General features: G+C 44.9%; 4 protein-coding genes across 4 annotated transcripts; 2 read left to right on the forward strand and 2 right to left on the reverse strand.

The window, feature by feature from the left end:
- The first annotated feature begins 170 nt into the window (after positions 1 to 170).
- Positions 171 to 557, forward strand: LOC104475366 (histone H4). Its single transcript, XM_010115458.2, has one exon. The coding sequence runs from the start codon at positions 186 to 188 to the stop codon at positions 495 to 497; it is 312 nt and encodes a 103-aa protein (XP_010113760.1). The 5' UTR covers positions 171 to 185; the 3' UTR covers positions 498 to 557.
- A 1,491-nt stretch (positions 558 to 2,048) lies between these two features.
- On the forward strand, positions 2,049 to 2,602 carry LOC147602078 (histone H3). Its single transcript, XM_086740089.1, has one exon. It carries the CDS (start codon positions 2,050 to 2,052, stop codon positions 2,458 to 2,460), a length of 411 nt encoding a protein of 136 aa, XP_086596215.1. The 5' UTR covers position 2,049; the 3' UTR covers positions 2,461 to 2,602.
- Positions 2,603 to 6,997: 4,395 nt separating this feature from the next.
- LOC147602079 (histone H3) lies at positions 6,998 to 7,493 on the reverse strand. Its single transcript, XM_086740090.1, has one exon. The coding sequence runs from the start codon at positions 7,486 to 7,488 to the stop codon at positions 7,078 to 7,080; it is 411 nt and encodes a 136-aa protein (XP_086596216.1). The 5' UTR covers positions 7,489 to 7,493; the 3' UTR covers positions 6,998 to 7,077.
- Positions 7,494 to 8,627: 1,134 nt separating this feature from the next.
- On the reverse strand, positions 8,628 to 9,501 carry LOC147602080 (histone H4). Its single transcript, XM_086740091.1, has one exon. The coding sequence runs from the start codon at positions 9,487 to 9,489 to the stop codon at positions 9,178 to 9,180; it is 312 nt and encodes a 103-aa protein (XP_086596217.1). The 5' UTR covers positions 9,490 to 9,501; the 3' UTR covers positions 8,628 to 9,177.
- Between the last annotated feature and the right edge of the window lie 6,109 nt (positions 9,502 to 15,610).

Here is a 15,610-nt window from a genome sequence, read left to right on the forward strand (position 1 = left end):
TTACATTACATCATTGTTAAATAGACTGAGGGACACTGATGACCGGTGACGGAAGTAAAAAAAAAAAACGGTGGGAACCCCGCCCCTCCTAGCTGCAGTCCCCAACCAGGTCGGCTCCCACCGCATAAAGGCCGCGGCGCAGCCGGCTGCTGCTGACAACTCGTCCCGGGCAGAGAGTAGTGACGATGTCTGGCAGAGGCAAGGGCGGGAAGGGGCTGGGCAAGGGGGGCGCCAAGCGGCACCGCAAGGTGCTGCGCGACAACATCCAGGGCATCACCAAGCCGGCCATCCGCCGCCTGGCTCGGCGCGGCGGCGTCAAGCGCATCTCGGGGCTCATCTACGAGGAGACGCGCGGCGTGCTGAAGGTCTTCCTGGAGAACGTGATCCGCGACGCCGTCACCTACACGGAGCACGCCAAGAGGAAGACGGTCACGGCCATGGACGTGGTCTACGCCCTCAAGCGCCAGGGACGCACCCTCTACGGCTTCGGCGGCTAAAGCCTCTCGCTCCGGCACCATCTCGGCAACCCAAAGGCTCTTTTCAGAGCCACCCACTTAAGCCGGAAAAGAGCTGTATTGCTTCAGAGCTGTGAAGCGTAGGAGAAGCGGTTTCCCTCTTTGTTTTCGTTAATCGCATGGTTTCTTTGATGAATTGTTCTTAAGGTTAACAAGTTGATAATTAACTAAGCGTGTGTTTGCTAATGCGTTAGGGACCATCATCGTTACCGAACATGCAAAGCTATTTGTTCCGATAGTAGTGTAATTGAAATCTAATTAGTTCAATACTTATTCTTTGAAAAATTAAATTGAATAGCAAAACACTCTAAACTTAACGTTCCTGTTTCGAGCTGGTGAGCTGTCTCGGCTCAGTGACACGTACGCATCGCCCTGCGGGCATCTGTCGTGGTGGTCTGTTTTTCACTGAGTAAACCGTAGCTGAAGCAGATACCAGCTGGTATTTAAATTATGTTAACCCCTGTACGGGCGCGGGCTCGGAGGTGTCACAGCTGATCGTCCCCTGAGCCCCTTCCCATAAAATCTTAAATACTGCAATGATCCAAAGTCTGTCCTCTTAAATTGTTTTTTAGGGAGTCGTCCATTATTATGTGTGTGTTTGGTGCGTTAAAGCTTAGGAAGCTTCTTTCAATTTAGGGCTGCTGAAGCCGGAGCAGTTTTCTATATCCAGTGTCAGCACCGATGCTTTCTTCGCCTAAAAGCTCTTCTCTGCTTGATCTCTAAGGACAACTCTACTGGATAGGAAAACGTAACAGAAATATACAGTGGGGAAAATGGAAAGCTCATGGACTATAAAGTTTGTATTTCAGCAAAGAACAGCCCAGGAATTCTTCATATGCTGCAAGAAATTCCAAGTCATTGAAAACACTATTCTTTAAATTAGAGCATTTTCACGTGCAATTCGTGTGAATTAAAAAACCTGTACCATATCAGCTACAGTATTAATATTTACTTTTTACATGTTACTGTTACTCTATAGAAAGAGAAAAAAACAAAACAAAACACAACCACAGCAATTCCAATCCCCCCCTTCCCCCCCCCCCCAAAAAAAAAAAAAGAAAATCCGATCAACTCCCCAAATACCATTTTAAGGATTCTTATTGAGAAAAACCTGTAAAACGCTTATATTTCAAAGCTAAAATCTCAGTGAATTAAAATACAGTAAACATGAATCTTCCATCCATTGAATACAACATAATTTGCAATTCATCATTCCCTTTTTGAGCAGCTTTGCTAAAGGTATTTATTTTCCAGACATACTGTAAAAATTGCTTTAAGAAATAAATAAAGATAAAAGAGCGGCGGAAGCAAGACAGGGGGAGGGTGAGAGCCGCTGGGCCGTTGGTGAATAGGCGCGCTTTCCAGGCGGGCTTTTCGAATTTAAAAGTATCCAATAAAAATTTTCACGGTAGCCAATGAGGTCGCGTTTCCCGTTGTCCAATCAGAGACGAGGCGCCTCTATAAATATCGGCGCTCCGCAGTCCGCTTCAGTCAGTGCTGTGTTTATTGGAGGGAAGTTTGTGGCTGCTTGGAGATGGCTCGCACGAAGCAGACGGCGCGTAAGTCGACGGGCGGGAAGGCGCCCCGCAAGCAGCTGGCCACCAAGGCGGCCCGCAAGAGCGCGCCGGCCACGGGCGGCGTGAAGAAGCCGCACCGGTACCGGCCCGGCACGGTGGCGCTGCGCGAGATCCGGCGCTACCAGAAGTCGACGGAGCTGCTGATCCGCAAGCTGCCCTTCCAGCGCCTGGTGCGCGAGATCGCGCAGGACTTCAAGACCGACCTGCGCTTCCAGAGCTCGGCCGTCATGGCGCTGCAGGAGGCCAGCGAGGCCTACCTGGTGGGGCTCTTCGAGGACACCAACCTCTGCGCCATCCACGCCAAGCGCGTCACCATCATGCCCAAGGACATCCAGCTGGCCCGCCGCATCCGCGGAGAGCGCGCCTGAGCCTCCCACCACAGGGCCACCCTTCCGTGATCCTTTATCCCTGCACCCTAAAGGCTCTTTTAAGAGCCACCACGTTGCACAAGAGGGCTGTGACACGGTTTTCTTGATACTGTGATACATGACTAAATCATTATCAAGTTTTTTTAAGGTAACATAAGTCTTTTAGTACCGTATTCCCATCGTTCAGTTTGTTTTTCTTACATGCTGTATGCTCAGCTGATTTGTCTGAACCCTTGTCAAGAGAGCTTTGCAATAAGGTAACACAATTTCAGTGAAAATATGCTTGTAAATCTTCTTAAGCTGTTGTCTCAAAAGGCTTGATTTTACTGAGCATACAGTGTTACACGGGCTGGTTTAGTAAGGGGCTTGGAAATAGCTATTAAACTACACAGAGTAAGTAGCTGCACAATTCAAAAAATGGGTGTTCAGAAAAAGTAAATGAAATATACGCAGGACAGAAAGCCTGCAGTAGTTATTCCATGACCACTTCCCCAGACTTGATGTTTCCTTTAAGATAACTTTATTTGCAGTAGTTTTTATGGACCAGTTCATGTTTTTACTATTGAGAAATGTGGAAGGCGTAACCTGATTTAGTATTGGAAAAGAAGCTTCAAACGACATTTTATTAAAGAAACAGTGGTGTAAATATGCTTTATCATTGCTCTGAGTAGGATATACTCCGGAAATCCTGCCACTGTACTAGATATCTTAGAGTCCTACCTCTCTGAGATGAATAAAACAAAAGCGCTAAGAAGACTGATGCAAGGGATAAAAGTGGAATATTCAATAAATTTTTCTAATGATGATCTATGGTCTCAATTTTCTGTGTCTGTAGAGGAGAAAGGAGAGCTTGGACAAAGCAGAGAACTTTGGTGGATGATCCTAAGAAGCCTGCCCTCGCGTTTTCCAAATACACAGGGAGCACTGGCACAGGAGAAAGATTTTGTGGCTTTTGTTTGGGACCAAAGCAGGTAGGGAAAAGGAATCGGCTGTCAAGCCTTGGCAGCTTTGTAACCCCTTAGTGGCCTGTAGCAATTACATTTATATTGCTTTGAGAATTGAGGGCAAGCTTTTTTTTTTTGTTTGGTGATAAAAAGAAGGTAGATTCCATAGAAGAATACACATGGAGGGGATCAGAAGGCCAACATTTGCTAGAACTCAGTTGGTTCAATAAATGTTGGTGGTCAGGAAATTACTCATGGCCTTTACTTTGCTTCAATTTCTTGGTTGATTGTGTCGAGTCTAGCAAATTTTAGCTGCTTCAGTATTTCATAGAAGTCACCTTTTTTATTAATTCATAAATAAAACATTCAGATTTCTATGAGTTTTGCTTCTTTGTTATCTTTTCCTCTGCCCTTGATAACAGTATCTATCTGGCCTGTCCAATACTCTTCTGTAAAAGTTACCAGCCAATTTGAGCTGAAGTGAAAGCTCAGGTATTTGAATGTGGCATTTGGGGAACTCTGCAAGAGGTTTCATAGAGTGTGTTCCAGAAATAGTACACAGGAGGTAAAACATGGTAGAAACTACTAACATTCATGGCATAACAAGGTAGATATGAATGTATATACACACATATATGTATGTATTTTTTATATGTGTATACATATATAAAAGCACATGTATATGCTTTTCCTTCACTTACAAATTTTAATTCTTCTCAGTATCCATCCACCTCTGTCTCTTTCCCAGTCCCCTTTGCCTCAGCAGCACCTAGCTTTACCTATATCTTTATTTTTTGGGTTCCAAAAATGTTATGTAGTAGATCAAAGAAAACACTTTGCAGATGGACTAGATCATGGTTGTACACCCTGAAATAACTGAAATATTCTATTCTATCTCTGTGTACACCACCACTTAAAGAGGAAGAGGGGACAATTCTATGAAGTTGAAAGTGGAAGTTCTTCCTCTGGAATAGCATAGAGAATGTGCCTATAAGTATAATTTGAAATGAATTACATGATTATAATTTTTAAATTAACTATTTGTCTGGATACACTCTAAGACCTCAGTAGGTTCCATCCTGATTGTAATTGTTGTTCCACATTGGCAGTGTATTATTAACTGAAATTACTTAAGTTTGTAGCTATGCACCACTTTGAGGTGTTGAAGTGTTCGAGGCCAGGATGGACGTGGCTTTGAGCAACTTGGTCTAGTGGAAGGTGCCCCTGCCATGGCAGGGAGGTTGGAACTAGATGATTTTAAGATCCCTTCCAACCCAAAGCATTCTGCAATTCTGTGAAATTGGAAAAGGTTATGATGGTTAAAACCTCAGACTTGTTACAATCGTAAATAAAAAGAGTGATGTCATGAGATTAACAAAAATAACCTTCCTAGAACAGACATTAGTGCCTGCTTACAGAGCACACCCAGGCTCTGTAAAGAGCCCTCACTGATACCAGACTGTGGAGCCTGCTCTCAAAAGTGAATGAAGAGATTCTTAATCATGACTGAGAAGTAGTAATATCTCATCTATATTCCCAGGTATCAGTTCTTGCTAGTAAGACTGCTAAGAAGAACTGTGTAGAATCTCACAGTGTTAACAAGGTGATACTTGTTAGAAATAAGAGAGTTGCTGGGGTTTTTTTGTGGTGTTTTTTTTTTTTGTTGTTGTTTTTTTTTGGGGTTTTTTTTGTCTCCTGATAAACATTAAATATGCTGCAGGACAACTGAGCCAGTAGAAGCAAAGACTGAGGTTAGGCTTTTGCCATCTGACTTTTAACAGAAAAGAGAACTTTTATGTCCTACTGCAAGGTTTCCTTGACTCTCCAGACTATAAACAAAAAGTCTCTTCTCACATCATGCTGCCTTTTAAAAAGGAGAAATCTTAGTTATGCTGTAGTACAAAAATTCAATTCCAAAGCCAGGCTTTTTTTTTTTTTTTATGCACCATTTGTGTTTCTTTTATTTTGATCCACTGTGAACTCAGAAAATCATAGAATCATAGAATAGTTTCAGTTGGAACAGATCTTTAAAGGTCACCTAGTCCAACTCCCCTACTTCATGTCTTACATCCCTGACTAGATCAGGTTGCTCAGAGCCTCGTCCAACCTGGCCTTAAATGTTTCCAGTGATGGGCCATCTGCCACCTCTCTGGGCAAACTGTTCCAAGGTACCACCACCCTCATTGTAAAAAAGTTTTTCCTTATGTCCAGTCTGAATCTGCTCCCTTCCATTTTAAAACCATTACCCCTTTTCCTATCACAACAGGCCCTGCTAAAGAGTTTCTACCCATCTTTTCTGTAAGCCCCCTTTAGTTACTGGAATGTTGTTATAAATTCTTCCCAGAGCCTTCTCTTCCCCAGGCTGAACAGCCCCAACTCCCAGCCTGTCCTCACAGGAGAGGTGCTCCAGCCCTCTGATCATCTTCGTGGCCCTCCTCTGGACCCTCTCCAACTGGTCCATGTCCTTATGTTGGGGGCTCCAGAGCTGAACGCAGTACTCCAGGTGGGGTCTCATGAGAGTGGAGTAGATAGGCACAATCTCCTCCTCCTACCTGCTGGCCACGCTTCTTTTGATGCAGCCCAGGATGCGGTTGTATGCATTGCTGGCTCATGTCCAGCTTTTTTGTCCACCGGTACTCCCAAGTCCTTCTCCTCAGGGCTGCTCTCAATCCATTCTCTGCCCAGCCTGTATTTGTGCCTGGGATTGCCCCAAACCATGTACAGGACCTTGCACTTGGACTAATTGAACTTCATGAGGTTGGCGTGGGCCCACCTCTCCAGCCTGTCAAGGTACATCTGGATGGCATTCTTTCCCTCCAGCATGTCAACTGCACCACACAGCTTGGTGTCATTGGCAAATATTCTGAGAGTGCACTCAATCCTACTGTCCATATCACTGAGAAGGACTTTAAACAGAGCCGGTCCCAATACTGACCGCTGAGGAATGCCATTTGTCAGTGATCTCCACTTGGATATGTAGCCATTGACCACCACTCTCTGAGTGCGGGCATCTAGCCAATTCCTTATCCACCAGGTGGTCAGTCCATCAAATCCATGTATTGTCAGTTTAGAGACAAGGATGTCATGAAGGACAGTGTCAAATGCTTTACACAAGTCCAGGTAGATTACATCAGTGGCTTGTCGCTTGTCCACTGATGCTGTAACCCCGTCACAGAAGGTCACCAAATTAGTCAGGCACAATCTGCCCTTGGTGAAGCCATGGTGGCTGTCACCACTCACCTCCTTATTTTTCATGTGCCTTAGCACGGTTTCCAGGAGAATCTGCTCCATGACCTTGCCAGGCATGGAGGTGAGTCTGACCGGCCTGTAGTTCCTCAGGTCTTCCTTGTTTCCCTTTTTAAAAATGGGGGCTAAGCTACCCCTTTTCCAGTCATTGGGAAACTCACCAGACTGCCACAACTTTTCAAATATGATGGACAGTGACTTGGTAACTTCATCTGCCGGTTCCCTCAGGACCTGCGCATGCATCTCATCACATCCCACATAAAGTTTTTACTTTACATACAAATAGAGGTGGAATCTATCTTAAAAAAAAAAATACTTACATATTTGTTTTAAAAATTCAGAATAATAAGGATTAACAGCTCTTTTTATTGTACATGTGGTGGCTCTTAAAAGAGCCTTTGGGTTTGGTGGCAACAAAGCAAGGCGCTCAGGCGCGCTCTCCGCGGATGCGGCGGGCCAGCTGGATGTCCTTGGGCATGATGGTGACGCGCTTGGCGTGGATGGCGCAGAGGTTGGTGTCCTCGAAGAGCCCCACCAGGTAGGCCTCGCTGGCCTCCTGCAGCGCCATGACGGCCGAGCTCTGGAAGCGCAGGTCGGTCTTGAAGTCCTGCGCGATCTCGCGCACCAGGCGCTGGAAGGGCAGCTTGCGGATCAGCAGCTCCGTCGACTTCTGGTAGCGCCGGATCTCGCGCAGCGCCACCGTGCCGGGCCGGTACCGGTGCGGCTTCTTCACGCCGCCCGTGGCCGGCGCGCTCTTGCGGGCCGCCTTGGTGGCCAGCTGCTTGCGGGGCGCCTTCCCGCCCGTCGACTTACGCGCCGTCTGCTTCGTGCGAGCCATCTCCAAGCGGCCACAAACTTTCCTCCAATAAACACAGCACTGACTGAAGCGGACTGCGGAGCGCCGATATTTATAGAGGCGCCTCGTCTCTGATTGGACAACGGGAAACGCAACCTCATTGGCTACCGTGAAAATCCATCCTGGGCCAAGGAAGCCGAATTCTCCGCTCCTGCGCTGTCCCCCACCCCCACTCCGACCCAGCTCTAGGTCACAGCTCGCTCGGTACTTGTCTAAGGTTTGTGTGGGGGGAGTAGTTCAGACACAGCGCTCATATCCCTTCTGCTGCTCCGGCTTTCCCCCTCCGCCAGGCTCCTGACATGTTAAAAGCCCTGTGGAGGCTGGAATGCGGGAGCTGTTGTTAAAACTGCAAATTATGTTAGTAGGTTTTTTTTTTTTTTTTTTGGTGAACTGATAAGAAAAGTTCCTTCATTGTCATACAGAGCTGCCTCTTACAGTAACAGGCACCTAATCTGCAAGGGAAAGATCGCCTGGTACCTCAAAACACAGACACAGACGCTTAAGAAACCTTTATATGCAAGTTCGTAGCTGTAACAGTCCAGAAGCATCTTCTAAGCTGTTTTTCTCCTGTTGTTTTATTTTCTCCGGGAAAATGGACATTAATGATTATAAATATCATCAAGTGAAACCGTGACTATGAGAATAGTTACAAAAGAGACTAATTTCTGAGATGGAGAGCTGAAAAAGGAACACGTAATTACTCTATTATCTAATTTGCCCCTACTTGCTAAGGCTGTGAGAAAACCAGAAGTGACCGCGAATATGCATTAATCACTTTTTTTTTTTTTTGGTACATGGTCAATGGCTACCGATAGTTTTATATCAACCTGAAAAATGTGGTTTTGTCCGTTTTACCTCCGGTGACAAAGAAAACAGAACAAAAATATTTTAGCAGCGCTCCTTGGAGGAGAACTCGGGAGAATCAGGAGAATGAGAGAAGCCTTTGCACAAGACTCCTTTTGACGCATTTTCTTAATGTGTGTTACCAGGGACATAGTTGTCAGTCTTGTTTACAACCCTTTCTCCACCAAATAGGCACTCTAGAAAACGGTATTTGATTTACTCCTGAAATTACTTTTAGAATTTTTTTTAAATGAAAAAAAAAATGAACTGAAAACAAGTTATAGCAAAGAAAAACATTTATTTAGAAACATCAGGAAAAAAAAAAGTCCATCTTGGAGCAACTTTCATGTTTTTCTCTAGATGATAAAGCAGCTTCTCTTTGTTCCTTGCAGAGGGTTATCTACTGTTAGTCAAACGAAAATTTTAAAGGTCAAGACAGCGCATATTCTAGATTGCTATGCTCAAATCAGTGAGGAATTTTTAAAAAAAGTGAAGAGAACATTGTCTTGATTACAAAGAGCACCGAGTAATTTTTAGCGAGGTACAGGATTTGCAACGGTATTTAAGAGTACACACAGAAAAAGCTTCTTCTACACAGCAAAGGCAATTACATCATTAACAACACAACCAAAACATTTCGTTTTTCTAACCACAAAGCTTTCCACCGGTGTTCCGCAAGAATCAGTTTTACAAAACCTTACAAACTGGATAGCACACACTTCAAACGCCTTTTCAGGAAAAAAAAATGTCACAGCTCTCCTTAAGAACAAAGTGGGTGGCTCTGAAAAGAGCCTTTGGGTTGCCGAGATGGTGCCGGAGCGAGAGGCTTTAGCCGCCGAAGCCGTAGAGGGTGCGTCCCTGGCGCTTGAGGGCGTAGACCACGTCCATGGCCGTGACCGTCTTCCTCTTGGCGTGCTCCGTGTAGGTGACGGCGTCGCGGATCACGTTCTCCAGGAAGACCTTCAGCACGCCGCGCGTCTCCTCGTAGATGAGCCCCGAGATGCGCTTGACGCCGCCGCGCCGAGCCAGGCGGCGGATGGCCGGCTTGGTGATGCCCTGGATGTTGTCGCGCAGCACCTTGCGGTGCCGCTTGGCGCCCCCCTTGCCCAGCCCCTTCCCGCCCTTGCCTCTGCCAGACATGCTGCCGCTGGATCCGGGGTGAGAACGAGTGTGGGGAGCGTGGCTGCGCTGCGGCTTTTATGTGATAGGAGCCGACCTGGTTGGGGACTGCAGCGAGGAGGGGCGGGGCTTGGGGTTCGCTCCCGCCAGATCGCCCCCCTTCCTCTATCGCGCGCCGCGCTAACACAAAACTTAAGTTTTCGTGTGAGTTTCCATTTCCGCGGCACAAGCGCTTCGGTGTTGCTGCCTGTTTTCAGTACCCTCGTAGGTTGTTTTTTTTTTTTTTTTTTTTTTTTCAGATAGTAGAGACATTGAGCCTGCATGTATAATATTTTATAGATTAAAAAAAAAAATCCACACGTCATGATCATTTAGAAATAAAACCTCGATCATAGAAAGGTATCCCAGCTACTGAATCACTTTAATTAGTCTTTGATTTTTTACTATAGTTGTTATTTTAAAATATGAGTATGCCTTATGTGTTGCAATTTCATCCCGTTGTATTGATCCTCAGCTGTGGCTTCGGTGTTTTAAACAGCTTCCCCTCATGTTTTTTTTTTTTTTTTAATGGCTTATCTTGCAGCAAAATCTGTCCAATCTTTTTTTTTTTTTTTCTGAGAATTTCTGCTTCTTTAATTTCTTTTATTACATTTCCAGGCCTTTCTGTACATTTTTTTCAAGGAGAGTTTAGCAGTAAACTAAACCAAGAATTTAACATTTAAGCACTCCATTTTATTTTATTTTTTTAAGGTAAAATGGTTCTTTGGGATGAACAATTTTACAGTACTTTCCATTCTTGTGGTGCCATAGATAATAACGTGGTTATTTTTTAGACAGATTTAAGAAATTAAACACATAAAAGAAGAGTGGTTTTGTCCTTCAGAATTCATCTCTGACTATACTTTCTTTTGGGGAGGAAGATCTTCTGAGGTTTTATTATTGAAAAGAAGAAACAGTATTTAACATTCAGTAGCTAGCTTTCAACCTGAAAGTGACCAGGAAAGGTGAAAAAAAAATCCAGTATTGAGTGTTTGCTGCCCTCTCATGGACGCTGTTTGGTTTTGTTGTTTTTTGTTGTTTCCCTCGACCCCCCCTCCTCCCCCCCGCAAGATGAGTGGCTAGATACAATGTGTCCTTACGTAAAGATACAAGAAAAGATTAATCAATAATCAGTCTCTATTTTCTCAGAGGCCAAAGATACAGATGTTGCATCTTCTATGGAACTTCACTGTTCCTGTGGACCTTCACTGGTATATTAAAATAATGTAGTCCGACATGTTGTTCATGCATTATCTTTTCAGCATAGGCCCACAGGAAACCCAAATGGAGCAATACAAAAACCAGGACTCTGAAGGAGATGTCACAGAATCCTGGAAACAGGAACAATCTGGGCAGCAGGAGTAGGGAAGTAATCGTTCCTTTGTACTTGGCATTGGTGAGGCTGCACTGTGGGAACAGAGAGTGCAGTACAGCTGCCTGATATTGAAGGATTTGAGCTATGTCCTTGAACACCACTTGCTCAATAACAAAAAAAAAAAAAAAGCAATTAGAACAAGATAAGTAAATACCAAAGGCAAAAATAGTAAAGACAACTAAAATTCTATAACCAATCCAAATGAAGTTTAAGGAGCGTGAACAGTATATTGCTACCAATTGAATTAGATGATTAAGCGCATGCATTCTGTGTGTAACTGAGAAAAGATATAGAAGACTTAGGCTGACGGACAATAAAGGTCTCCGGTACGCCATCCAAGGAGTCCGTGCCCTTATTGCAACACCGCACCTCGATTACTGTGTTCAGTTTTGTGCCTCTCAGTACAAGAAGGATGTTGAGTTGCTGGAGCGCATACAGAGAAGGGCAACGAAGCTGACAAAGGGTCTGGAGAACAAATCTTATGAGGAGTGGCTGAGGGAACTGAGACTTAGTCTGGAGAAGAGGCTAAAGGGAGACCTCCTCATTCTCTATAGCTACCTGAATAGAGGTTGTAGTGAGGTGGATGTTGGTCTCTTCTCCCAAATAACTAGTGATATGATGAGAGGAAATGCCCTCAAATTACCTTAAGTCAAGGGAGGTTTATACTGAATATAAGAAAAATTTCTTTGCTGAAAGAGTGATCAGGCATTGGAACAGGCTGCCCAGGGAAGTGGTGGAGTCACCATCCCTGGAGGTGTTCAAAAGATGTGTAGGTATGGCACTTTGGGATATGGTTTAGTAGGCATGGTGGTGTTGCATTGACAGTTGGACTTGATGATCTTAGAGGTCTTTTCCAACCCTAATGAATCCTAAAGGCTCAAACTGGTTGCAAGTGTCCTGTTCCACAAGGAACTTGACAGTATCCAAGGTCAGGCTACGGAGTACAGTGGGAATGCCATGGCTAAGTTCATGGTGCTCCCTTTTCTAAGGCCAGTTTCTCCTTCCAGGGAGGGAAGTTAAAGGACTGTGACTGGACTGTTGTGGGATACCAAGCCACCGTGAGAAAGTGGGCACTCTGTAGTCAGGTCCTTTGGCATTCCCAGGAGATTTTGAGAGTAAAGTAGCTGTATTCTGCACTGGTAAGGAAAGACACGTGGTGTAACACTTGCTGCAGGCTTTAACACTCTAAGACTTTAACACCAGGATGTTACTAGCAGGGTAATTTAGCACTACCTGCCGCAGAGCTCCCTGAATCCACTCTGCCATGAACATCCATTTTTTCAGTCTACTCAATCCCTAGGAATCTGATTGTATCACAGGACCTTCCCAGGAGTTTTTAGCACTTGCAGACCGCTACCATGAGATTACCAGACAATTCTGCGTTTCACCCAATCACTTCCCAATGCAGTCCCTGATGAGTTGCTCCGCTCTGGAAAATCGAATTTTTGTTTCTGCTCTTTTCCATTGGATAGAATTAAGTTAGAGCTTCATGCTATAACTCTGCTTTATAATGAGCTGTTTCTGCCCAGGAATCTGTGACTACATACAATATTTTCCCCTGTGTCTTCCTATCTGTCTCGTTGTCTCCATGGTCTCCTTGGCAAAATGTCAGAAACGGAATTTTTTTAAAAAAGTAGATACATACTTGTTCATAGCATTTTTTTTAACACACGACAAAAATAAATCTAATAAAGTGAAGCAAGGTTGGAGACAAATTCCCTCTCTTCTTCCCTCTCAAGTGATTCCAAATCATATATCAAATTTCATCTGGTCTCTTAGATCTGTCTGACAAAATTAAACTTTAACTGTAACCTGAAATAGAAATGTAACATCTTCTGGAAAGTTGCTAAGATTCATAGAATGATATGCATTGGGAGGGACATTCAAAGATCATCTAGACTCACTCCCTTGCTGTGGGCAGGGAGATCTTCCACTAGAACAAGTGAAGGCCCCATACAGCCTGACTTTGAAAACTTCCAGGGACGGGACACCCGAAAATTTTCTGGAAAACTTGGTCCAGTGTCCCACCACCTTCACGATAAAAAGATTTCTTACTTAAGTCCAATCCAAATCTACCCTCTTTCCATTTAAAACTTTTGTCCCCTTGTCCTGTCACTAAAGGCCATTCTGAAAAGTCTTTCTCCATCTTTCTCATAAGCTCCCTTCCCATACCAAAAGGCCACAATAAGGTCTTGCTACAGCCTTTTCTTCTCCGGGCTGAAAAGCCCCAACTCTCTCAGCCTTTCTGTATGGGAAAGGTGCCATAGTCCTCTGATTGTTTTTCTGGCTGTTCATAAGGTTCACATGGGCTCACTCCTCAGGCCTGTCAAGGTCACTCTGGATGGCGTCCCTTCCCTCTAGCAACTCAGCTGCACCAGTCTGCTTAGTGTCATCCACAGACTTGCTCAGGCTGTGCTCCATCTCACTATCTATGTCACTGATGAAGATATTAAACAGTATTGGTCTCAGTACAGATCCTAGAGAGACACCACTCTTTACCAGTTTCCATTTACACCTTGAGCCGTTGGCTGCAACTCTTTGGATACATCCATCTAGCCAATTCCTTTTCCATTTAACAATCCACCCATCAAATCCATACTTCTCCAATTTAGAGGTAAGAACATTGTGGGAGACCATTGCAAAGGCCTTACAGAAGTCCAGGTAGATTATATCAGCCACTCTTCCCTTATCCAGTGATGAAGTCACTCTATTTTAAAAGGCCACTAGATTAGTGTTGTAGTTCAGCCCTGACTGGGACCAGACTACACAGTCTCTCTCTTACACTCCCCACCCTCTGAGGGAACAGGGAGAGATCATATAAGAAAAAAAATTCTCAAGGTTTGAGATAAGAACAGGGACAGATCCTTAAGTTACCGTTACAGGTAAAACAGACTCAACTTGGGGAAGTCTATTCATTTATTATTAAAACCAAAGCAGGATAATGAGAAAGAGAACAAGATAACTTCCCCACACTTCTCCCGCTTCCAAGGATTAACATTACCTTTACCTCCTTCTCCCTCGAGTGGCACAGAGGGGAAGAGGGAATGGGGGTTATGGTCAGTTCATCACACGTTGCTTTATGCTGCTCCTTCCTCCTCAGGCGAAGAACTCTTCACATTCCTCCCTTGCTCCAGTGTGGGATCCCACCCACGAGCTACAGTTCTTCATTAACTGCTCCAGTGTGGGATATTTTTTCCACGGGGTGCAGTCCCTCAGGAACCAGCTGCCCCAGCAGGCCCTCCATAGGCCTCAGACTCCTTCAGTCATCTGCCTGCCCTGGCACGGGGTCCTCCACAGGCTGCAGGTGGATCTCTGCTCCTCCGTCGGCCTCCATGGGCTACAGGGAGACAGCCGGCTTCACCATGGGCTGCACCGCGGGCTGCAGAGGAATCTTGGCAGGAGCAGCATTACTGCTGCTCCTCCTTCTACACTGACCTTGGAGTCTGCAGCCGTTCCTCTCACAAGAAATTCTTCACAATCGGTTCAGGCAGACACCTCTCAGGATCTTTTCACATCTCACCTCCTCTCCACTTCTTGCAGCTGGGCTGGGCCAAGTCGGGCCCAGACGGCTGCGTGGTTGGAGCCCACATGGCTCGCGCCTCCCCCTTTCTGCCCCCGCTTAGCGTCTTCACATCTTCTTCCTTTTTTCCCCCTTCTTAAATACGTTACTTACAGAGGCTTTATCACAGAACATTCTGCTACCACTTGGCTTGGCCCTGGCCAGTAGCAGGTCCACCCTAGGCCTGGCCGAGTCCACTGGACAAAGGGGAAACTTCTAGAAGCTTCTTACAGAAGTTGTCACTGTAGCCCCCCCTCATTAAATAAAACCAGGACAATTAGTCAGGCATGATTTACCCTTAGTAAAGCCATATTTGCTGTCTTTAACAACCTCTTTGTCTTCCATGTGTTTCGACATAGCTTCTAGAAGGATCCGTTCCATGATCTTCCAGGCACTGAGTTGAGGCTGACTGGTCTGTGTGATCCGGGATTCTCTTTATTATCCTTTTTAAAAATGTGTATTCTCTTTTTTTTCCAGTCTCTGGAAACCTCACCTGACTGCAATGACTTTTCAAATATGATGAAGAGTGGCTTAGCATCTACGTCTGTCATTTCCCTAGGACCCTAGGATGCACCTTATCAGGCCCCATAGACTTGTGTACGTTCATGTTCTTCAAATGGTCAAATTGTCTCAAACTTGATCTTGTATGATGGAAGGGACTTTGTTCCCCGAGTCCCTGCCTTGAGGTCCAGGGACTTGACAGATGTGGGAAGAGTGATTGCCAGTGAAAACTGAGGCAAAAAAAGTGTTGAGTACCTCAGCCTTCTCCACATGCGCTGTCACTAGTTTGCCTGTCTTATTTATTTTGGGAGGGAGGAGGCTGGTGGGGTGTGTCTGTAGAGGGCCATGTTTTGTTTAATCTTCTTTTTCTGAGACAAAAAAAAAAAAAAAAAACAACAGTATCAAAAAAAAAAGATTCTTTACCATCCTTGTGTAGCTTGCTTTTCATACCCAGGCAATTAGGATTTTTCAGATAGTTGTCACACGGAATACATTGTCAGCTTTTCTTCGGCACTAGAGAAGAGGAAATACATTTGAAACACACTCCCTTTTAATGAAAGAAGTCTCCTGCCTCAGGAATGCACAAAGTCACCAGATCTGGTCCTAACAGGAGAGAGATGTTGGTGACAGTGAAGTGTTCTCTCTGACAGAAGGAGAGAAATATTTAA

The sequence above is a fragment of the Chlamydotis macqueenii genome, chromosome 1, assembly GCF_036417535.1.
Source record: "Chlamydotis macqueenii isolate bChlMac1 chromosome 1, bChlMac1.mat, whole genome shotgun sequence".
In the NCBI taxonomy this organism is placed as follows: domain Eukaryota; kingdom Metazoa; phylum Chordata; class Aves; order Otidiformes; family Otididae; genus Chlamydotis; species Chlamydotis macqueenii.